The sequence below is a fragment of the Stigmatopora argus genome, chromosome 1, assembly GCF_051989625.1.
Source record: "Stigmatopora argus isolate UIUO_Sarg chromosome 1, RoL_Sarg_1.0, whole genome shotgun sequence".
Lineage (NCBI taxonomy): Eukaryota > Metazoa > Chordata > Actinopteri > Syngnathiformes > Syngnathidae > Stigmatopora > Stigmatopora argus.
Genome location: NC_135387.1, coordinates 15,512,239 through 15,536,735, shown reverse-complemented (window position 1 = coordinate 15,536,735; position 24,497 = coordinate 15,512,239). Strand labels below are relative to the sequence as shown.

The 24,497-nt window shown below is 39.3% G+C and overlaps 1 protein-coding gene across 2 annotated transcripts; it reads right to left on the bottom strand.

Annotated features, from left to right (window-relative positions):
• Positions 1-366: 366 nt before the first annotated feature.
• On the bottom strand, positions 367-24,083 carry arhgap4b (Rho GTPase activating protein 4b). 2 transcript variants are annotated; one of them, XM_077601843.1, is made up of 24 exons: positions 23,918-24,083; positions 16,585-16,894; positions 14,594-14,765; positions 14,152-14,314; positions 13,316-13,378; positions 13,025-13,198; positions 12,355-12,483; positions 11,650-11,871; positions 11,478-11,579; positions 11,019-11,204; positions 10,851-10,935; positions 10,334-10,361; positions 9,988-10,084; positions 8,264-8,324; positions 7,951-8,028; positions 6,913-7,041; positions 6,680-6,785; positions 5,728-5,955; positions 4,734-4,789; positions 4,390-4,561; positions 3,551-3,652; positions 3,210-3,317; positions 2,810-2,912; positions 367-2,293 (listed from the first exon to the last, which is right to left on the bottom strand). In XM_077601843.1, the coding sequence occupies exons 2-24, from the start codon at positions 16,652-16,654 to the stop codon at positions 2,069-2,071; spliced, it is 2,859 nt and encodes a 952-aa protein (XP_077457969.1). In that variant the 5' UTR covers positions 16,655-16,894; positions 23,918-24,083; the 3' UTR covers positions 367-2,068. The 2 variants fall into 2 exon arrangements, with proteins under 2 accessions (XP_077457969.1, XP_077457970.1); XM_077601844.1 differs by lacking the exon at positions 9,988-10,084 and adding an exon at positions 9,605-9,632.
• Between the last annotated feature and the right edge of the window lie 414 nt (positions 24,084-24,497).

The following is a 24,497-nucleotide window of genomic DNA, read 5'->3' as shown; positions in this document are numbered from 1 at the left end:
GAGGAGGCGTTCATCTGGGAAAAAAACAAAGCACTAACATTTGCAGAAATAGTTTAATATGTACGTAGCACAAGGAGGGGCTTCCAGAAGTGTAGCACTGATTCGCTCATCCCTGATTGGGGATTGGTTGTATTGGTCTCCACATATTAATAAATTTAAGAATCAGAATGTGTTTTAATCATGTGTTTTAATTTTAATTATGCTTTCAGAAATATTTAAGGGTGCAAATGCCAACATGGAATCCTTTTGTTTTGTTCCATCCGTCCTTTCTTTAAAAAGATTATTGGAATCTGGTAAAAACATCAACAGAATGCAGATTGTCTATTGTGTTAGCATAAGTATAGGTGTAAATACACAGAAAACAGCTTAAAATTCATCACTCTGTCTTTTATTGTCAATATTTTCCCCACACATATACTGTAATTTTACACTTAAAATCTAATGACATGATCAAACGGTGAGTTTGGATAAAACGTTGCATCCATTTTGCAAAACAAGTAAACTGTATTACATTTATGATTGCAAATTCAACAGGTGAGGGAAGCGATACATGTCAAACCATCTCGAGATAGAAAACAGCATACAACACCGTTCATTGTGTTCTCAATTATTATGTTTTTAGTGTGTGAGGGTAGTTGAGTAGGCATGAGTTTCCCAAACTTTGTTGTCATAGTCACAGTTAAAGACAGAAGAAATTGTGAGTTCTCTTCTAGCTTGAGGGCATTTTTTGGCTCTTGAGGGAAGTAAAAAGCCACTTCAAACTTTCAAAGGCAAACCTGAGCCGGCCCATTTTAACTCTGCAAAGCCCTGAGTTTTGCCTTGTCGGCCATGTATCACATATGAAAGGGAATGTTTTTTTTTTCATCACAAGTTTGTCAAATGACTGCATGCGAATTCATATTTTGACACAGCTGCACACAGTAATGTCAATGCAAACATCTTTTCATCTCACTAGCTCTTATGAGAAATTGAAATGAAGAAAACAAAATGAGAGCACAAAAATATTACGAGGCACTGTTTGACATTAGCCTCAGATTGGCTGTCTTTTTCCTCCTTCAACATTAACGTTTCTTTTTTTCTTTCTTTCTAAAACCGGCCACTAGAGAACAGTCTTTAGCTAAACATTAAGCAAGTAAACGTATTTGTCATATCGCTTAATTGTTGCTTGGATTCTGAGGAATCCTTACACTGCATCTTCAAAATAATCAGTGCAAAAATAAACATGCTTGTTGAGGCTTTCAAACTGCATTCAATGCCATTGTCAAAAAATAAAAAATAAATAAATTTGTACTTTGTCAAACAAAGATGATCAAATCAAATAAATAGCAAACCTATATGTAGGAACTGCCAAATAGCATTCATGTCAAAATTTTAAATTTACCAAATATTGACAAAAGGAGTTCTCGGTCCCACGCCACCACTATAAAGAAGTATCAGGGCCATATTTAAAAGTTTGGGGGAAATGAGTGCTCTGTGATTAAGGTCATATACCTAAAAGAATACAGTTAATTTAAGAAAGACACAATATTTCTAAAGTTGATTATTTATTCATAAAAATAGATTGTATTATAGGAACTAGTTGGGAATAAAGTGTAAATCTAAAAAGAGTTGAAATTCCAAAGTAAATTAGGTTTTCATTTTTGTAATATTACAAGCAAAGTACAGTTCTGCATAGTAATATATGTGTAAACAGACATTACTTGAAACATGTTACTTTTCCAGCTTAATGTTGTAATATTAGCATTTTTCATGCCTGGCCCTAATACTCCTTCATTTTAGACAGAACACTTCCCTGATTCTCCAAAACAGCAGCCCAAAAGTAGATATTTGGGGGCAAAAAGACCAAACAAGACCGAATAACACGCAAGACATACTGCAATACAGCACCATGTGGCACCATGAGATGGCACAGAAGTAAATACATACAAACACACACACACATATATATATACATATAGTATATATATATCCTAAAAATAAATCAAGATTTTCCTCAGAATGCTTGACAGCATAGGCATCCTCAAGTTTTATATCTAAACTTTTAATTCTTTACCGAGGTTAAGGTATGTCAGTCCACTGGCCGGAAAAGGGCCCGTCCTCGAATTCCAAAGCCCACTTTTTTGGCAGCAGGGGCAACTTGAGGGAGGGGAGAGGAAGAGGAGGTGGTGGACGGGGAAGAAGAGGAAGAAGAAGGAGCTGGAGGGACTGCAGCTGCAAGGGTTGGCGGTTGCATGGAGGGCTGTCGAGACAGGAGTTCCTTGAACACTGAGTTCATCTGGCGACTGATAACGTCCTGAGTGGCAGGGAACCAAAGCCCAAATGAGACATAGACAGGATTACAATTAAAACAACAAAAACTTTTCTCTTTGACTAACGACAGCGTGAAGAAGAACACCTGCATGGACAGAACACCAAAGTATACATAGTATAAGAGTAAAATTGGTGCATCGAATTGAACTCTGGTACAGACCAAACAGCCGGTTCAAGAGAGAAGTGGTCTCGGGGGACTGTGGTGCGGTTTGGTAAGTATTCTACTAATAAAAAATCCAATTTACGAAACCACTACTGGAACGGATTAATTTGTAAGTAGAGGTACCTCTGTATATTTGTAGAAAATACAACTCGCGATCGGAGAATTTCCCTACTACAAAATATAGGTGCTGATTAGTTATTCTAGCAAGATACTCCAAGTCAGTGATTACTACTTCTAGTAGTACATAGTCTCAAATCTCAAGTTATGAGTTCAGACTGTCCCTGAAGGCAATACCAAATAGAATGAGCCAAATAAGTAAACAAAAAATCTACCAACCTTGTCAACCGTTGTCTTTTCTCCCTGAACAAATGCAGGTTTGTCTGCAGGTTTAAACCCTGCCTGTCTCACAGTGTCCAGCGTGTGTCTTCGCTCCTGAGACCTGAAACCCAAATGCAGTTTCCTTCTTCAACAGTTGGATTTTTTTGAATTTTCGTATCATAACACTGCTGGTTTTTTCTTCTTCTGTATTTTGTAGCAGCAGAACTACTCGATGATTCAAGTGTTACATGATTTATTAGTCAATATATTTAACTCATTGGCTGCCTCTGAATGATCAACTGTTAGATCTCCCATTGTCATCACTGAAACTGAAACATAATGCATTTCCAGATATCCCAGTTAAAAAGAATTTTGACATCAATGGCATCAAACGAGTTCTTTATTGTGTTTGTCTTACACTGGCAAGTGGCGTGCCGCCGGGGAGGATGGTGGCTTTCGACCAGGGCTGCCATCACTCCCTCGTTGTCGCCCAGGCAACGACGCACCATCACTGTTCACTCGCATTCTGTTATAAAACACAGAGAGGAACATAAAAACCTCTTGACTAGTGTAATTCTGTGAGGGACTAAACATTTGTACCCAAGGTATTAGATTTACATAAACAGTACAGTACATAAATGAGTCATGTTCGCCCACTGCAATTTGTCTAATAGACTTAAAATTAGCAGCAATGGTTTAAGTTTAAATGATCTTTAATTATCTTCAAGTTTTGAAGGATGAGCATGTGTATTTTTATACCGAACAGTGTTTTCTGTGTGAGAATCATCTGCTGTCAGATTTCCAGTGCTGCCTCCTCCTCCTCCACCTCCTCCTCCTTCATCCCGTTTCCCTCTATCTATCCTGCAGGAGAAGAAAATCAATGTTGCTTTAGTAATTTGAAGTATTATTAATATTAAATTTAAGTATGAGTTGAGGTTTAATTAATTCAATGGAAAATTATATTTTTACTTCATGTCAACTGAAAGAAAAATGTTAATGGTTAAAAGGTGAATTGACACTTCAGTAAGATGGATAATTTGTTATTAAATACATGAACTATGCTTGAATATAAGTGCTGAAAACGTGCACAAACTGAGCAAAATTGATGCCAGTGTTTTTTGGGCGAGCCTAAAACATCAGTTGATGTCACCTAGAACGTCTGCTCTCTGACCAGCCCCTACAACTATATAAAAACTCCCGGCCCAGCAAAATTGCAGCTCCCTCATTTATTTTGTCATCAAGCTTTCTTTGTTTATTTTTTTTCAACCAAGATTTTCCCTTCCATCCCTTCCATGTGTATATTATTGTTTGGGCTATATCTAGGTGAGACAAATGGCCAGTTTTACAGAGACCGTGTCCTCTACTTGCATAACAACATAAAGTGCAAAATTCACTAATCTAATTAATCATCCTCGAGAAAAAAATCTGTCTCCAATGATCTATGCCTATACATCCCTGGAACATACCCACCAAATTTCATGCTGATCCATCAACAACGAGTACCAATTTTAGTTATTTTCCTCTCAAAAAGAAGAACAACAAACAAAGCAGGTGTGGTTTTGAGACCTCCCTCCTCATGATCGTATAAGGGCACTCACCCTTCCATGAAACTGATGTACTTGTGTGGAATGAGACCTTTGACACCTCCTGCTTCACCCCTCCACCAATCCGAAGAGGCCTTACTGTGAAGAATAAGAAGCTCTCCCTGCTTGAAAGACAGCTCTGCTGGAGACCTCGCAGTGTAGTCAAACATTGCCACAGCTTCCCACTCTATGCGTACATGAAAATGCACAAAGAATCTTTATGACTTGAAATCATATTGTGAAACAGAATCAAAAATGAGAAAAGGGATGATACAATTATTGCCATATCTGTAAATGTAACTGGAGTGGAAGTAGTAATGTGTTTCTTCATTGTGTGTACTTGTACGTATTCTTCTCACCATCCTCACTGGGTAGATGTTCAGGCTCTCCGTCTCCCTCCTCTGTGATTGGTTCGCTGCAGAAAAAGCAAAGTGTAAGTTTGTGGTGTTTTCTTTCCTGGCTACATTATCCAGCTAACTATATCAGTGTATTACTTCATTCCAAAGCAGTAATCTTAAATTTAATGCTGCTGTTGATTGGGGGAATAAGAATTGTCGTCAGTTTTCCATTTGACAATGCAAATGGCCTAAAAGTAACCGTGGTCTTAAAAAAATATGTTGTTTGCTGTTGTTATCAGCACAACGCAGTAGACAGTTTTTCATTCATTCATTTTCCAAACCGCTTAACCTCACAAGGGTTGCGGCGATGCTGGGATGTCGCATCTAACTATGGGCACCAGACGTGACCCACCAACCGAAGGGCAGTCAACAGTTTTTATTTTCTTTAATTCAATACAAATTATAGGCCATCTCAATATTATCTCTTAATATTTTCACAGCTGATGATGCAATCCTGCCTGCCTATTTTATCCTCAAACCTAGTGTGGTGAGTTGCAATTGAAAAGCGTTTGGCACTAAACTCAACTCACATTTTGGTCTTTGAATTGAATTGAGTTGAATGATTGTATTGTCATTATACAAGTATAATGAGGTTTAAGCTTTGAGTGTGGCTCTAATGTTAAATGGTGATGACGAAAAGCAGCAGTACAATAATTAGCATACGTGGAAATACAATAATGTTATCATTGTAAATGACTGAGTTGCTGTCGGCAATCACACAAATTGAACAGTGGTTTCATGGAGTTGCACAGAAAAGCCTTTGATGTGGCATCAAATTTGTTTAAGCCAGAGGATAAACCAAAAAAGAAGCAGCTTTACAGACTTTGATCCGCTTCAAAATGAATGTTTAATTCTGTTTTTCACACTAACCACATGATACACAGAAGATGGCAATAAAAAGCAGATAACAAATTTTTAAATCATGTTCAAATGGCATTTCTATTAAATTACTTACCAATATTCCTGCTCAAGAGTCATGTGCTTCTCATAGATAGGGCCTGGGAATTCTGATTGACTGGGGAATATGACATCATGCTGGAGAATCATGGTTTTGACAAGGTCATTGACCTGTGGCTGCTGAGCAACGGCGTCATCCGAATCCAGCCCCCTCAGCAAGCTTGGGCCGAAGCAGACGGCCAGGTTGTAGGGCTGCATCATGTTCTCGTCACTGTACTGAGTCACACTGTGAAATCACGCACACAATAAACACTATCTGTACGACCGCAGCGGGCAGTAGAGAGAATCAAATATGCCAATCTGTTCTTCTAAATAGAAGGGTAAAAATAGTGAAGAGCATCAAATTAGAGCTGTTTATGAATCGGTGGTGACTCGAATTTCCATTCCAGTAAGAGTGGAAAAGTGATTTTTGAAAATGAACTTTTTTTTCTCCATCAAAATGAATAGTGTTGAGTGGTGTGTACTGTGTGTGGGAGTAATGTTAGTTAGCCATTTTGTGGACGCAGTCTCGCTTGGGGCTAGTTTTTTTTTCATCAATAAAATCATGTTCCTGTTGTTAATCATAGCAACAAACAAAGCCAACTTTGAGACATCTCCCACCAATCTTAGCAGTCTTATTGCTATCAATAATAAAGCTTGAGCAGTCTCACGACAATTTAGATTGAGTTACAAATTCAATATGGCACCTACCATTCGATAATGGTTCGGTACTGCGATCCCAAATAGCAAATTGTCCCCCGAAAAAACTTTTGCTAATTTTTTCCATTTCTTAGAGTTTCAGTCAAGGGCTAAACGACTGGCGTGCAAGTTTGAGCTGATGTTTTTTTTTTTTTTAAATATTCTAACCAGTTGCAATCGGTCATGTCACCCTTAATTTGGCATGCCTTTACAGTGACCCTAGATAAAACGAATACAACATCTCTTATCGATTCACCGATATGTTAACTCACTGATTGAGAAATGCGAACAGGTATCGCATTACAATGACAAGAGGTCGTGGGAAGGAAGAGACAATTCCTTTAATCTGCAATGCTTTCTCTGCCATGCCTTCAATTTCTGGACGCATAGAGAGGAGAGAGAGAGAAAGTGAAAGGATATATTGTAAAGATGATTGATTGCTTGATGGAAACTGATTCAGTTTATTCTTTATAGTTGTCAACAAGTCAAAGAAGAGATGTCTTACGGACACACTCCAGCAGCTGTGAGTAGCTATCATAGGGGAAGAGGGGTGGCTCAAGGCCCCTGAAGTAAAGCTTCAACACCCCGGCCACCGAGTCCAGGTCACACTCACTATCCGACAGAGGGTCTTCTCCTATAAGGGGAATTAGAGGTGTGTATGTTATACAGTGTGCACCAAAAATGAGTACTGTACATGGAAAAATTAATAATTATGGTGCAAATATTGCTATCAATAATAATCAATAATAAAGCTTTAGCACGGCCCGGCGGCGCGAGCTGTTAGCGCGTCGGCCTCACAGTGGGGGACCTGGGTTCAAATCCAGGTTGGTCCACCTGTGTAGAGTTTTCATGTTCTCCCTGGGCCTGGGTGGGTTTTCTCAGGGTCATCCGGTTTCCTCCCACATTCCAAAGACATGTATGGTAGGCTGATTGGACACTGAGTTCCCACTAGGTATGAGTGTGAACATGAATGGTTGTTTGTCTCCTTGTGCCCTGCGATTGGCTGGCCACCAATTCAGGGTATCCCGCACCTCCGGCCCGAAGTCAGCTGGGATAGGCTCCAGCACCCCCCGCGACCCTAGTGAGGATAAAGCGGTTCAGAAAATAAGATGAGGTGCAAAACTAAAGCATTGCATATGTATAGTATTAAAATTACTTTGGGTGTGCCCAAAGAATTCACTCACTAGTACAGTTTTTGTTCACAAGGAACAGAGAATCGTCTACAAAAGTATTTTTCAAATTAAAGCTAAGTAAGAACCATGCAATTGTCCAAAATATCTTTCTTAGAGGAACTATTAATTTAGTAGGAACTGAATGCTGGGCTATAGAATTGATGAACAATCCTGAAGTACAGTTTAGGTAATAGTAATATGTACGAGTATTTAATGAAATAAACCGTTTCCTATTCACCTTTTATTATCGTAATATTTTGCATTTTAAAAAACAGGACACATGCACATCATTTACACGTGTAAACATTAGCTGAAGTCAATCCTTAATGAGGACATTGTACATTGATAACACAATTCATTTCTAGATTCACCTCTTTCAAATGAATCCCTGATCAGATTAACTTCTCTTTGTGACCCAGGAACTCGGAAAATTCCTTCGTGGTGTAGACCTGAAATAAACACACACCGATAAGCATTTTTGCCTTTTTGTATTTGTGCATGAATGTTCACAATAACAGTTATTGTTTACAGGAAAGTGTGATTCAATTGAGAGTCAAAAACTCCCAATATTGGGAACAATAGAAGTCATAGTAGGCTGACATCATGATGACTACCTCCACACATTTTCAAGTCCCCAGAAGCTCTCCCAGCATACTTTATGGCTGGTCATGCAAATTGCCTCACCGTGAAGGTTTATGAAGCGGATGCAGCTTTCAACCACCACAGGGATCTGCTGGCCAGAGCTCTGCAGTGGAAAGAGGATTTGAGTCAGAAAAAAAGGACTTAAAAAGGACATTATAATAACCATCTTTCAGAGAGAGGAAAAAGGCAAATAAATACATGATGTGACTTAAAAACGAATAAACAGGATGTGAAGGTTGAAAAGCTACAAAAAGCACAGTAAATCATAAAATGAAGACAGCTTTTTCTTTTGGTTGATAAGGGAACAACATGCATAAATATTGCTGCCAGGGCTGTAGCAAAGATGAGAAATGTTGTGGTTAAGTATTTCCTCTGTTAGTTCTGTCATATAAAGTATGGTAGCTGTATAATAAACTATGCTTATTCAAGGAACAGCCTTTACATTTCTAGAGGATTATGATAAATTATCAAAAACACACATAGCTAATGAATACATTTCATGATGCTCATATGCTTATAAATGTATTTACATAAACAGTGTCAAAGGTGAAAAATGTAAGTCTCAAGTCTGAGAGAGAAATCAATATTGAACTTGTTTTTCTCTTTCGGTAAAGCTTTAGAATGCATTAGTAGATAAAATCTATCTATTTTTGATGCCATTAACTTATTGCCAAACCTAATTGAGAAGGTCTGTTGGGAAATATCTTCGCGGTTTTAATGTTGAGATGAGCAAAGCGCACCTAAGATAGCTTGCCATGAGGTGCATATTGGGTCTATATTTAACAAACCGAAATATGATCCAGTACCAGGGCTCTATTTTCATTTACAGTGTGAAATCCACACAGAGGCAGATAAGATCTTGGTGATTTAGAAGACAAGCACAAGCCATCGTGTCTATAAGGGGGAGGTTTTCTCAACTGTGTGAGTGAACACAACAGACTTCAATCATTGCCACTCAAAGTGACTACTTAAATCCCTTTCAATGCGCTTGTCAGTTTCATCCATCACATAAGTATAGCTTCCGTTAGTTTGCAGTGGACGATTATGCCCGCCATTGACAAATGTATGTAAATCATCTGACATGCACCACTTTACATATCCGTGATGCTCGGAATCAGCACGTGCCAAATCGACCAAAATCTCGTTGGATCAGCTGTGCCAATTTTACGACTTGGTCTGAGCAGTTTTAACTTTCAAACTGACATTCTGACAAGGACACATTTTCCAACCCACACACCTAGTACGCCGATCTAGTCTCATCCTCATTAGCCTGTTATATGAATCCTTTTCATTGTAACATTTTCTAAATAACTCCCCTTACGTTTTATGGCAAAAACTCACAACTTCAGGTGCTTATGAGCAACAAAAGACAAAATTGGGTACCTGTGTACGAGACATTCTTCTTCTTCTTCTACACCAAGAAAAGCATAGCAGCGGTAAGGAAAAAGCAAGGTAAGAAAAATATGTGCATAAAAATAAGAGCAAGAGCGATTTAGGAGTATTGATAGAAAGTGCACATAAGTAAGCCTTAACTTGAGAAGTTGAGAGAGGAGGCAATGAAGAGTGTGTTTTAATCCCTTTTAGAAAGCGGAACGGATATAAGTGGGAAATGGATTGAAAGGACAGAGAGCCATGAATAAGCCATAAGCATGACCAAACAGTCCACACAGTCGCCCAAAATCTTCCACATGTCTCAGAAAGAAAATGTCCAAATTAAATCATAGTATGAAAATTCATTCTAGGTTTGAAGATTGTACAATCTTTACCTGTATGTAGGACAGAACATCTGTGCTGAACAGTGTGTGACAAAATTGGGAAACGGGTGTCGACTTCCAAACTCGCACCGAGCGAGAACACTGAACTCTGGGAAGTAGATAAATTGCATTATGGCATTTTATTTGTGGGTATTCTAATAAGATGTAATGAAGCCTCTAAACTGCATCTATTAGTCACACTTCAGTTCAACAGTTCTCGTTCCCCACAAAAATTGACCTCTTATATAATAAAGACTGGCTTAAAATGGGGTTTTAAAAGCAAGTCTCTGTCCTTACTGCACTCCTCTCTCAATTTCTTCTCCATACCACATTTAGTCATGCTACTTTTCTCACATACCTGGAGGGGTCTGTGTTGACAGCCTCAGCTGAAGAAAAAAGCACAAAAGCAAAGAAACATTATTAGAATGGCTCTTTACAGTGTTTGAGAAGCGTCTGTTATACTCAAATGGAACCTCCCAAGTGGTTTGCCACAGACGATGGACAGTCTGAACTGTATGCAATTTCTTCATTTTTACATTTGTAACTGTAAGAAAAACTTCTTTAGATTTTTGACACTGTTTTGTTCTTATTTGTTATGTAAAGGCAGAAGAGGAGTAGTAGCAATGAATTGGTGAAACAGTGTAATGATAAGCATAAAACAAATGGGAAGAACTCACTTGGACACAAAAAAAGCTAAAAAGCATCTAGCTACTTAGTTCAATTGTTAATAAGAACACACTGATGTTGTTGTAAATGTTTTCTTGACATTCCAGCCCAAGTTTTTTTAAGCCATCCATTATGTGCATCCATTGGTTGCAGCATCACTCTGCAAATTTAATGTCAATATTTGGATGGTCCCCTGTATATGAGTCTACCTTTCTGTATGGCCTCTTGTAGTAGATCATGTTTGGCTTGAAGTTTGAATGTCAGAGCGCTACTGGTGAGAAACTCCTTTACTTTCTATGACAGTAAAAAAAAGAAGAGCATTCTTATTCACATTCCCTTTTAGACACACAGTAGTACACAAAATGCACAGAACTGACTGCAAAATAGTAGGTCTCTGTTTCCTGCTGATTGGCTCGACGCTTGGCGAGGGTAAGTTTTGGGGCGGAGCTTCCTCCAGCGAGCTCATGTAATAGGCTACTGGGAACATCAGTGGTGGTGTTGCAGTCGCTGTCGCACATAGACTCCAGCAGGGCTGTGAGTGTCGCATTAAGCGTTTTGCTGACCTGTAATAGGGAAAGACATGGATTATCGGGACATTATTTTTAACCGTTTTACCATTCACTAAAGAAAACATATAAACTATAGTCCGGGTTCTCAACTCTCACACATTCAGTGTGTTTCTGAAGCATTTCAAGCCATCATCTTGCTTTACGCAAGTTGGGTTGGTTGGGCATTTCAGAGAATGGAGAGATGGATGTACAGTACTGTACAATATAGTTATCGTCCATTGCCCTTGTCAATAGCGAGGCTTCACTGTATATTGAAGGTCATCGTACCTCCTCTGTTTCCAGTGTGACGGCAGCTAGTCGAGACTGAAGCTGTTGGAATCTGGTCTCCATCTCGTATCTCACCTGACTCTCCGCGCTCACCTCACAGACCTGCAATTCAAACCAATAACAAAATAGAGCAACATTCAGGTTTAATCTTATTATTAGTAACATATTCTACCTGGTCACCCTCATGCGGGTGGTAGTTGAATCTAAACGGAAGGCAAAAGGCAGAGTCATGTTGCTGAAGCAGTGCATCTCTGTCTCCACTCTGGTCTAGCGACGTTACAGCGGCCTCCAGCTGCTTCAGCCCAGCCTCCTCGGTCTTCTGGATGCGCCACCTACTAGCCAGGTAGCACTTCATTACTCTCTCTAGAGATGGATGGAAACCCAGGTCGCAACACTGCCCAAAGGATGAGGAGTGATATACGATGGAAAAGGGAAGAACAAATAAACGTCAAGATCACTTTATTTACTGAATCTGATCACTGTCCGCTTTCTAGCTGCCTTTATTTAGTGAATCCCATCTAAACTGAATCTAAACTGGTCATGTTCTTCATTGGCTGTTTCAACATCTCAGCTGGCATAGTGTGAACTTCATGTTGAATTCACCATGGTTACTAAAATGGCAGTGTTTACTTCCTCAAGGACAAAAATTACAGGTTTTATCAGTGATCAAGAGCAGATTTGAAGAATGCATTGTTCATTGAAGATGCAATTTTAGGATGTATTTTTTAAAAAAAATCCATAATTGTTTTTAGATGGCATGCTTTAAGGTTTCAACAATTACAAATACATTGTTTCCTTTATCACTCTTGTTTTTACTATTTAGATAAATAAACAGACAGAGTAATAGATAGATATGTCTTGCTACTCTCTTTCTTACATCGATGAGAGTGCTGACATCCTGCAGGTAGTACTTGTTCATCGCTGCATTAGCTGCAGCAAGATTGAGCAAGTAGTCATTTCGGGCCTTAGTACATTTGAGTTGGGTCTCCTGGACTCGGCCATGCCTCTGCAAACACACACAACACGCACTGTCTATTCACATATACACATACTGTAAAATGTAAAAATGAGTCAGTTACACTGGCAAAGTCTACATCTCCGTTCACATACTTTTAAACAAATATTTAAGCATTAACTTACATACATAATGTCATCTTTCTAAAGAGTCACATAGACACACAATGCACGTCTCATCATCTTGCAGTCCATTCACAACCGGGGTCTCCAAAATATTCCACAAAGTGCTGCAGTGAGTGAATGATTTCATTCTAACCAAACAAGACAACATCTTTTCACTAATCAGGGGTCTTCTAAGTGTAAATATAGTTGATTGCTGTGATATGCTGCTTTTTTTCATAGCAGAAACCTCATTGCTTAAATTGACTTTCTTGAATTGGTTGGAACAGAAACCAGAACCCACGGTGGCCCTTGAGGACCGCTTTTATGACCCCTAATTTACGTAAACTCCAAAATTAAACTGTCTGTCTGTCCTCTCACTTGAACACATAATTTCATGGCATGATGTTAACGTGTTGTATTTGATTTACCTTCTCCATTAATCTCTCCATCTTCTTGACAGAGCTCCGCCTCTGTCCTCCTGATTGGCTGAGGCCAAGCTCAGCAGATTTGCCAGTGTGTCGCTCTTCCAACCGCTCAGCCTCCTTCAGTTTGCCTTCTGCTATCAGACAGTCAGTGTGGTACTGGTTGTATGTCTTCAAAGCCTTCATCATCATTTGTCATGTAACACACAGTATACATGATCATTCTCTCCATTTTTTTGCATAATTACCTTTGTTTTACATTGTTAATGCACTCAAGAACAATATTAAAATGCTTACCGTCTGCAGCTCAGTCGTCACCTTATGCAATTCATCCTGCATCTGAATCCCAACCTCTTTGCTCTGTGGGTTGAAAGAGTACTGTATGTATTCCAGTCTATATATACGAATATTGTAAATTGTGAGCTTATTCTGTGATTCAGGGGTGCTTACATAGACTCAGCTGGAATCAAACAGGAGACACATTTAACTCTATAGTCGAAAATCAATGTGCAACCCTTGGGAGGATGAGCGGCTCAGATAGTGAGCAAATGAATGAATTAATGTGATGTGTTAAGACTTTAGGGGGGGTTGAAAATTGTATAAACCCGGCAGAAAACAAGCCCAGTTCCCTCTTAAAGCGCCTTATTTTGCTTAGTAGTGTATTTTACGCCACTCTAAATTTTTAGATTTTTTGTGGTAAAGGCATATTGAAAACAAATGTTTGAGAAAATATGAACTCCCCCTATTTTTCTGTTCTTTAGAAAAAAACCATCTGTTGTTTTCGCCTATATAGGATTCCTGGAGATTTCCCTTTTTAGAGAATAACAAAATTATACACATTTAGGTAAATTGTTTGACTACGCTTGATCACTGGAAGGCTTCTTTGAACAAGGAAGTTAAAGGATTTGTTTACAAGCATGGAATTTTGTAAGAGAAGTTTCAGCGTCATATACAACTACTGTAATTTTGATTTATAAATGGAAAGAAAATGTTCATGTTTTTTAGCATCAAACCAGTGATTGAACATTTTGTGGAATGCTGTTGTCTTAACTCCGCAATGGTTATTGATGTAATTTTTAGGTATCGGCTCAAATTGAACAGAGAAGTGATATAAACACTCTTGTGTGACTCACCCGTTTGTGTAGCCGGTTAGTGTCCTCTGTACTGTGGACCAACCGCTGTGTTAGTGCATTGCAGCAGGTGTCGCCCAATGTTGAGTGCTCACGACTTTCTAAACGGGTCTGAGTCAGCAAGACAGACCAGACTTGACACACTGACTGACCCCACTGCTCCTTCCTGCAGAGGAGAAGACATCCTGACTGACACCAAAAAGCTCATTACATAGAACCTAATTTGCTGTCATTCCTCCATATTTCTTTCTCAGGCTTTGAGACAATTTGTTGACCAATTGCTTAGCAAATAAACTTGTTCCCCCTCTGGCCGAAAGGCATCCCCGTGCCAAGTTTGATGGCTTTGAGATCCATAGTACAAATAAAGCCAGTCAGCCAGGCAGACATACCGATTCTGGGGATAGTATGATGATGATTTATGTGAAATGGGATAATGGTTACTCACTTTTTGGTTTTGTGCGTAAACCTCTCAGTGAGTTTATCAAGGGCCCGCGCGTATTCAGCCTCAATGTCACCACGCCGGCGGAGAAACTCAGAGAGATCCGAGAGCTGCTGCTGTTTTACCTCTACCTGGGAGTCCAAAATCTTAATCTGGTCAGCCAGTTGAGCTCGCAAGTCTGAGGCAGAGGAAGCAGAAACTACATTGTAAAAATTAAATAGCATTTTGGCATGCCAAAATGTCGAATTGCAAAACCTGGTTGATCAGGCATCTGATCAAGTTTTTCATACAATAGTTTAAACAAAACTGACTGATTATTTTTCAGATAAAGGTAGTTTCTTCAACTGCATTTTTAGCCAAATGTTGAGAAATCAGAAATGTATTTGTATAGCACAATTGAATAGTATATAACATGTAAAATCCTCATAGTGAAGAATGACCTGGGATCGAACCCTCGACCCCAGAACTGTGAGGCTGACACGCTAACCGCTCGGGCCGCTATAATATATCAGCCTGTTAATTAAACCACAAATAATTCCCATTGGCGCTGACTTAATAAAATGTGCAAACAGCATATTTTCGAACTGTCATCAATTAACATAAAAACCATCGTACATGACATGAACTTGAATATTTTACTAATTCCCTGAGGAGAAGAACCAATAGACTTTTCTTGAGGAAATACATAATAATTTGTATCTTACTCAGTTTCATGGAGTAATTACATCCACTCGGGTGAACCATTATGACTCCAAATAAAATTCTAACACAGGCACGCTGATGTGTAGACTCAGCATGGTCTGAAGCTGCAGATTAGCTCTGAAACAGCCAATAAAGTCATCATTGTCTCATATCAAAAGTGTCTGTGCTTCACCCCTTATCTCTCCCTCATATACCCGTTCTCAGTTTTTTCATCCTCTACCCCCATTTTCTTATCTCTACATTTTGGGCGCACAGCCCACGGCTGACTCTATGTGAGGAGACAGCAGTTCTAATACTGACTATAAATATACCATTGTAGTACAGTACAGAGCTGGTGAGCCACGTTGTGTAAATCAATGCAAGCACGCACACACACACTCCCACCCACACACTCCTATTTGCTTCCATATGTGCGATGTTGATTCATGGTTGGGCTTTCATTAAAAGACATTTTACAAGGCTGAGAGGTTATTCATATGAAACCTCTCACGCTCATAAGAGAGCTCTGTCAAAGGTAAACATTCCTATGCTACACTATGTCTACACATCGAAATAGGCAGACTAAAGGACAAATCAAAAAGTCAATCTAAGAAAAGTCAATCTTAATAATACTTCAATTAGTGCCAAGTCAATGGAATTGCTCTGGCTTAGAGATGTCCAAAGTACAGTACGGCAGGGGTGTCAAACCGGTCCTCAAAGGGCCGCAGCGGGTGCAGGTTTTCATTCCAACTCAACAGGAGGATACCTTTGGCAAGTGTAACCAGTTAATTAAAGTCAGGTGCTACTTATTTTAGAAGACACCTGATTGGTTAAAATGTCGGCACTGGATCGGTTGGAACAAAGACTAGGACCCAATGTGCAGTACAGGCTCAATTGACAGCCTGTTTTTTTCTACTTTTTTTCTATTGACATATTTCTGAATTAATAACTGATTGAGAAAAATTTTGATATGCTAAAGGGAGGACTAGTGCGCTTTACTAAATCTATGTCATTATGCGATAAGACATTATTTGGAAAAATTGAGGTAAAACCTGTCCAGGAAGTTTGGGGTCTAAATTGATCTTCCAAATGCACAATGACCACAAGAATCACAAAACATATGGGTAGACCTTAAAAGGCCGCCTTAAAAATTGGCTCGGTTATACTAGTTGTACCCTGCAAAGAAATCCAGCAGTATGCTGGTTTCTGTATTAGCAAGACCCATGCCAAAGCACAACAAATCCAGCAAGTTTCTGCTGCATTTGTATGACACTTTGAACTAGCTTGTGTAGAAAATGAACATTCCCCAAACTCACCTTTCATCTGAGATTCATACTCGGCCAGACTCCCCTTCTCCCTCCTCAGTTTTACATGTGATGTCATCATCTTTGCTGGTGTCTTCTCTCCCTTTCCTCCCAAGTTTGGTGTGTTCTTTTAATGTCTCCGTTTCCACTCCTTTAACCTTCAAGTCTCGGTGTCTGCAGCCTGTGACCTTGTACTTCCCACCTCAGGATTGACCTACTGCTTCATGCAGCTCAGTGGCATCAGAGTCGATAGGCTGCACTCGCCAAGGACGTCAGGGAAGTCCGTTGTGTCCATGGAATGCCGATTCATGGGTGGGTTGGTCTGAAAATGGGATAGAGAGAAGAGAAAATGAGTGACCGTACAAATCAGCCCAGGGAGAGAGCAAAAGGAATAGTGACACCAGAGAAGAGAGATTTAGCAGGAGAGACAGTCTAATGGTGGTGGGGGGTTTCACATCACAGAATGGTCAGTGCCAGCACACTGTGATGAGGAGTGTGATAACCAAGGTGGAAGGGAGGGAGGGGGATGGAAGGATGAGAGTTGATGAGTAACAGCAGAAACGAAGAACATTCTGTGCCTGGAGGGCAGGGATGTCCATAAAGGCAGGTGTCACACAAAAAAGAATTCAGAAAATTGCATTTGGATGCTGACTCATTTTTACTCGTTAAAATGAAAGGTAAGGAGGTATGATGACAGATTTTCACAGTGAATTTAGTTTACATATCCCAGATAGGAGACATACCTCACATCATTTTATTACTAGTATGCTATGTATATACACAAGTCTTAAACTGTTAAGCAGTCAGTGAATAAAGGCAATCCCAGCAGTTTGCAATGCTTTTTTTTCATTACCTTGCTGTTGATGTTTCACTATGGCAGAAGCTGCAAATGAAGGGAGTTTTGCAACTTTCAGGATCTCCCCTGTTAGTTCAGCTTCTTTGCATGATCAAACATCATGCTTTTGGCACCCAAATGATACATTTACAGTGTCAAAAGACCAAATGGTTTGATTTCACTCCAGATGCCCTTCTTGAAGAAACCACGCATTTTTATCCAGTCTGTGGAAGCAGTGGGCCAGGTATTTGTAGTCACTAACCAAGAACTGAACACCTGTCTTCTGTCTACACTGCCATTCCTGGATATTGTAATTCTGCACATTGAAGTAGAGAAGACACATACCGCAGTGGTTCTGTTTGAGTACTTCGGAACACAATATTTTGCACAGGATGTAGGCACTGACAACCACAGAAAAAAACACCACATCCTGTGTCTCAACAGGTTCCTCACTCTGCAATGGATGGCAAAGTCTGACAGTTTGACTGGATTGTTCTGACCAGCTAGCCCACACCAATGGCTAAACTAGCACAATCTGCTCTGTGTGTTTTACAAGCGCTCTATCTGGACTTGAAAGTTTAAATCTTGCAAAGTAGCAGCATTAGTATTATGATTAAAAAGCTACATTTCAAATTCTCAGGCAAAACCAAGCTATGGAAATAAATTGAAAGTTAATGGAGAATTACAGGGAACAAATTGAGTAATTTCCCATTGCTGAGAATTACGAGGACACTTAGACCTTGGAGGAAACTCGCAGGGCTTCATCAGCATGCGACCTTAATCTGCACCGAACAAAGTGAACGTTATAGCTCTGCCAGGGAGGGATTTGAAAAATCTAAAAATGTATTTTGAGACACAACAGGCAAAAGAAAAAACTTCCTTTTGAGGATTTCAGAAGGACTGTGTACCTAAAGCAATGCAATACACTAATAAAGTAAAACAATAACATACATAAACATAGGCTTAACGTTGTGTCAGACTCATTGTGTTCATTCATTCACCCTTTAAATCGTGTCATCCTCGTAAGGGTCGCGGGGGTGCTAGAGCCTATCTTAACTAACAACTGGCATGAGGCAGGCTATACCCTGTAATATTTGGGCACATAAAGACAACCAAACAATTATGCGTACGCTTACACCTAGGGACAATTTGGAGTGCCTACAGTTGCATGTTTTGGGCATGTGGGAGGAAACCGGAGTATCCGGGGAAAACCTACGTAGGAACAGGGAAAACATGCAAACTCCACACAGGAAGACCAGAGCTGGGAGTGAACCCTTGATCACGTAACTGTGAGATGAACATGCTAACCACTTCTTCGCCATGCCACCCTAGACTTAGTTGAATATAAACTTGTTCATAAATACACTAACGTTCGTCAAGGTCAGATCTACTTCAAATAAATTCGAAGAACATTCTGTGCCTGAAGGGCAGGGATGTCCATAAAGGCAGGTGTCACAAAAAAAGAATTCAGCAAATTGCATTTGGATGCTGACTCATTTTTATTGTTAAAATGAAAGGTAAGGAGGTATGATGACCGATTTTCACAGTGAATTTAGTTTACATATTCCAGATAGCAGACATACCTCACATCATTTTATTACTAGTATGCTATGTATATCAGTGGTGTGCTGTCAGGGCCTTCAAGGCCTTCTCTGCTGGCCTAAGAAATATCTGAATCACTGACTGATATTAATTATATTTTGTCCATGAATACTTATTAAATGATTCCAAATTGTCTATTAGCTTCCTTTCATTGCTTTTCCCCCTGGTTGCACTGCTTCTAGATGTGTGTTCATATTGAAGCATTTAACCAATCACATTTCAGCCATTATTTGTTGCCAGGGTCAGAAATCTGCCTCAAGGCCTTCGCAATCAGTTCTGCAGGCTCTGCTGCATTAAACAAGCGTTGAAAAGACTGTTGCTTTAACCAATCAGATTTCGAGTTGGCAACACCACAATGCCTTCTCGCAGGCGTAGGGATACGTCATTGCCTTCTCGCAGGCGTAGGGATACGTCATTGCCTTCTTGCAGGCGTAGGGATACGTCATCGCTTTGACCAACTATGATTGGCTAGTGATAGAGTGGACTAGCCAGAGCTACCAAACTGTATCTGGAGCGAGCTGCAAAAGCAAATATATTGTTGTGTTGATTTAAAGCCATTTTCAAGACAGACTTTTCAAGAAAAAAAAGCTGGACATCATTAAGAAAGGTCGGACAACTCCAAAGCAAGCAAGCATGTCACAACCGGGAATGAACATTTTGACTTTTAAAGCTAATATATTAAGGTTTTTTTTCCTAGGCAGTCATGATTACTAAGGTAAAGCAGGGCAGAAAATTGACACTAAAGCAGATGATAGACAAGAAAAGAAACAAGTGTTTCTTATACTGATATAAATGGGATTTATAGCTACATATTACTAAAGAAAAAAGGGATGCCTCATCATATGTAACACAGGATATGTTGTAAAATGGAAGCAGCATGAGGTAAATATTGTGTGTGTGTGTATTTCCTGAAACAACACACACTGAATGACAAGGAAACTGCGCATTTATACTACTTCAGAAATGAATTAAGAGTGTAACCTACTTTCTTGTCGTATTAATGATAGAAATGTAAATACCTCTGGAACATAGATTTATTGAAACTAAAAAGTTCACGAGTAGTAGTAATTTTTACTTTTTATACAGAAGCAACATATAAACATTTTAACTGTAATGAAAAAATATACATAAAATAGCTTAATCCTAATATTTTTGCTCTACCAAAATACATGTTGCCTAAACTTATAAACATTGTCTAATGCCCTTTTACATGTGGGCACTCAAACATTTGACCAAAAGCCAAACTGAATCACATTTACAGAGTTGTCATGATGAAATTCGCAGCTGTTGACTCAGCCTCTGATCTCACGCCACACATCATAAAAACAAAAGTTACGGCATTGTATTTGAGTACCACTGCAGATGTTTGTACAAGCATGGGGTTAATTGTCCAGTTTGAATGTACGGTAATTTAATACCCAATTCTCTTGGGAATATGACTTTGAAACTTTCCTACAGCTGCATTGTCTTTAACAGCTGCCCACTCCCGGGAGGAAAAAAATGAAGTCATAAATAAATTGTTCATCCTTCCATTTTTTTTGTAATACTTCTCCAGTTCAGGCTTGTGTGGACCAAAAACGCATCTCAACAGACATTAAGCAAAAGGTGTACAATGAACAGTTCGCCAGTCAGTTACCACACAGATTTATGAGTCAAGTGGTTTATCCACTTCACTATCAGTTAATCAGTTGGTGGTTGCTGTGTTAATATTTGATTTAATCCCCCTCTCTTGATTTTTGCATGCAAGCATTATATTGTTACAAAGATTAATGCTGCTATACAGTAGATTCATTGAGGTGGAACCCTCAATGCGTTTGGCTCACTGATGATGAATTCTCAGGGGGGAGGTTCAATAAACTTCAATGCTTTCTTGATGCTGCCTTTTAGCCATCAATTGCCACAACAGCTCATCAAGTATCTCACTTAGCATATATCGATACGATATAACAGAACAATGTTTTGCTGCTCATTTTACATCTTTAAAAAAATATGTCTATTTTTTGCATTATAAAGATTATTCTTTTGACAAAACCAAAGGGACTAAATGTGACCAAAATGGACCAATTCAGTGTCAAAATATATATATAAAACTAAACAGGATTAAAAAACTAAACCTTTATTGCCCCCTGGATATTGGGCAGGGTGTCAAAAAATGAGCAGGAATTAATTTTGGTTGGAAGCATCGATTTTAGTTAAATGCCAGCTCATGGAAACCACCACAAGGAAATTGAAATGAATTGGCTTATTAGTCTTAATTTCATTACAATGCTGGAAGTAAAGGAGGCAAGTCAAAAGTGTTTAACTTTTAAGGATAGGACTGCTATGTGTTTCCCAACATTGTTTTAGTGTTTTTATGGCATTGTGCTAAAATATTAGCAATAAATGGGAAACCCTTAAGTCATAAAAATCTTGGACAAGTCATTTGAAGTGTCTGTATCTCACACCTCAGTTTGCTTAATTTTCTTGTCAACAAAAGGAGTCTAACTCAACCGACTTAATGATCCAATACTTATTTTTTTCCATTTTGATATTAACAATTCTAAGATTTGTTTTACCCTAAAATGACAACTCAAATGGTACAATATTACATATAACAATGCATTTACAATTACAGTCCTGATTAGTACTTAATTTGTTATGGGGTAAATTGCTCCAAATTCATACAAATCCAATGAATACCATCTCAAAATGGATGTGGTTGAACCTTGGATATTGCATTTTAAATGTAGTTTCAAGAGTAAAAATGCAACCAAGATTACCAGCACCTACCAGCCAAAGAAAACTACTATTTCATCATAACAGCTTCAGCTCGAAAAGTGTTCCACCAAGCATTGTAGAACATCTTCATACTCTGCAAAATTTACTACGCACAGAACCAAAATCCAAATACATACTAGAATATATGAGTGACAAATTATTTCTCTGTCAGACAAAATCTGCACAGTCAGATGTTATTTATTCATAGTAGGGTCCTTCAGAAGGTTTGCAGCCACATTCACTTTTATCAGATACATAAAAACACAGCAGAGACGACATTTTCAAGGTTGCACTGCAAAACTACCATAAACCATTGACTGAATGACCTCTTGCATAAAGCACTAGGTTGACCATTTTTAATCAAACGGTAGAATATAGCAACAGCAGATATTATTTTCTCCTTTAGAAAGTGCCTTTTAGCTTTGCAAAGGCACCTAAGGGAAACAGAATTAAAGCGATTTTTGCACATGAATATCATTTTTATCTTCCTTTTTGTTGTTGGTGCGCATCGTTTACACAGTTTGCATGTAGAATACATAGTGGAAGGCTAGGTGGTTGAAATGCATGAATGAATGCAGAAAAAGAGAGATTTGTCCAAGTAGGGGTTATATTTGATTAGTCTTAATTCACTGTTAAAAGCAGCGATGTGCAATAAATTTCAATCAGGAAATACCTAATTAGCCTTCCTTTTCTTTATGTACATTTTAGTCTATGAGCAAATTATTGTGTCAGGCTCTTTTTCCCTCTGAGTTAGTTTTTTTCTGAGGGTGAAAAAATACAGATACAATTCAAATGTCTGACCAATTCTCACCGCCAAACCTAATATAGTCTTCAGCTTTGTTTTCGCCAAGTGGTATTGAGCAATTAAACTCAACTTAGCAGGGTTTGAAATGAAATGACATCATCCAGGTCAGTGATTCCCAACATTGGTGCTGTTGCATTCCTGCTCTGTGCTATGATAATCAGGAGTGCCACCGGACATAATCCGATTTCACTTAGTTTGTCCACAAAAGATTATAAATTACAATACAATTTTTCTTCAGATTATACCAACAAACTATAGTAAAATACAAAAGAATGAGAGGCTCTTCTATAGATGGCTGAATGCACAATGATATTCCTAGATACACAAGTTTTGTGAACAAGTCCAGTCATAAATTCATGATGAGATTGAGATAAGAGTGTCCCGCTCACTTATATCTTGTACAGTCAAAGTGCCTTAAGCAAGGCATCAGTAGCACAATTGCTCTTGGTTGCATCGTTGACCAACTTCACTGTGTTCATTCAGTTGACCAGTGCTTTGGATAGAAGGCTCATTGTAAAAACTAAAATATGGAGTGGGCGCTCGAGACCAGTTTACTCCCCAAATCCCGTCAAGGTGCCCTTGAGCAAGCCAGGTGCTGTTTGTGATACGGCAGCACCCACCTCAATCAGAGTGGCAATGGTTAATTTTGTAAGGGTTTGGTTGGTCTGGAGGACCTTGAATTTGGAATCCACTGTAAACAAACATAGAAAATGAGTGCTTTTTTGGAGTACATATCCTGGGCACTTTCCAAATGTCCTTTAGCAGGCGTTCCAACAGCAATCTGTTTGCAGCACAAAAGAATCGGTACTCTTTCAATAATTTAGCGTTGTTTGACTTACTTGTGGATTCAAGTTACTGCATATTGTCCCCAATAACAAATCTTGTGATTCATTTTTTACCATACAAGACTATAAGTTTCATAATGCCAAGCAAAACATGAAACCAACATAAATAGCACTCTGAAGCAATGTCTGCTTGTTTTCTTTTCTCTCTAGGGAAAATAGCACAGATGCTAAACAGGGCCAGCAGCTTTAGGTGCAAGCTGATGTGGTGTGTTCACTTCTATTTACATTTGCCATAAATCACCTCCTGTGACACGGTGGCTCTGCTCCACACAATAGCCACAAACACCGAAGCGGAATTCCACACACACAGCAAATGATGTTCACATATTACATAATGGAGTCAGCACGTGTCACCTACAAACGCTTAAAACACTTAGATCTTGCATACATACAAAGTCAGTCACTTTACATGCTCACAAGCACTTACACTCCCAGACACGAAGAGTGTCACCAAAAACACGCACATAGGCAAACACAGAACAGGTTGTCAGCGTTGCATACCTCACTTTGTGTTCCTCTGCTGTCTCTTTTTATCTTTTCCTCAGATCTTTTCTACCATCCCTCATTCCCTTCATTGCACAGACAGCGAGAGCTGTGTGTATTTGAATTTGACAGATCCCTCTGAGCTCAGTACTCTCCAACCCCCCCTCCCTCATCTCTCTCTCACTCGCATCGCAGACTCAAAAACATCCCTCCCTCCCTTCTTTCCTCCTTCCTTTCTTCCCCTCTCCTGCCAAATAATCTAAATAGCCACCCTCTCATACGAGAGATGCTATACTCCACCCATTCCCTCCCTCTCTGCCTCATGAAGCTACCCAAGCCACGCCCTCACACTCTCCTCTCCTCCGGGCGGCTATAAATACCTCTGCTGCTATGAATACACCATCTTTCTCGCTCAGCATCCCTCGTTCTTGCTCTACCCCCCTCCCTGCATGCGTCCATCCATCCGTCGTTTGCACTGCAAACACCCCCACCCCTTCATTTCTCTCACTCTCACAAATGTTATTCTGATGACCTTGTATTATTCACCCTCACATGACTTGCATACACGCACAAACACAGTGATGGATGCAGCAAGCCG

Coding starts and splice junctions, on each gene's coding strand:
- arhgap4b (XM_077601843.1), bottom strand. CDS start 16,654: ATGATGACATCACATGTAAAACTGAGGAGGGAGAAGGGGAGTCTGGCC. Junction 8,325..9,987: donor ATGTTCTGTCCTACATACAG/GTAAAGATTGTA, acceptor TTTCCACTGCAG/AGCTCTGGCCAGCAGATCCC. Junction 4,790..5,727: donor ACTCTTGAGCAGGAATATTG/GTAAGTAATTTA, acceptor CTTTTTCTGCAG/CGAACCAATCACAGAGGAGG.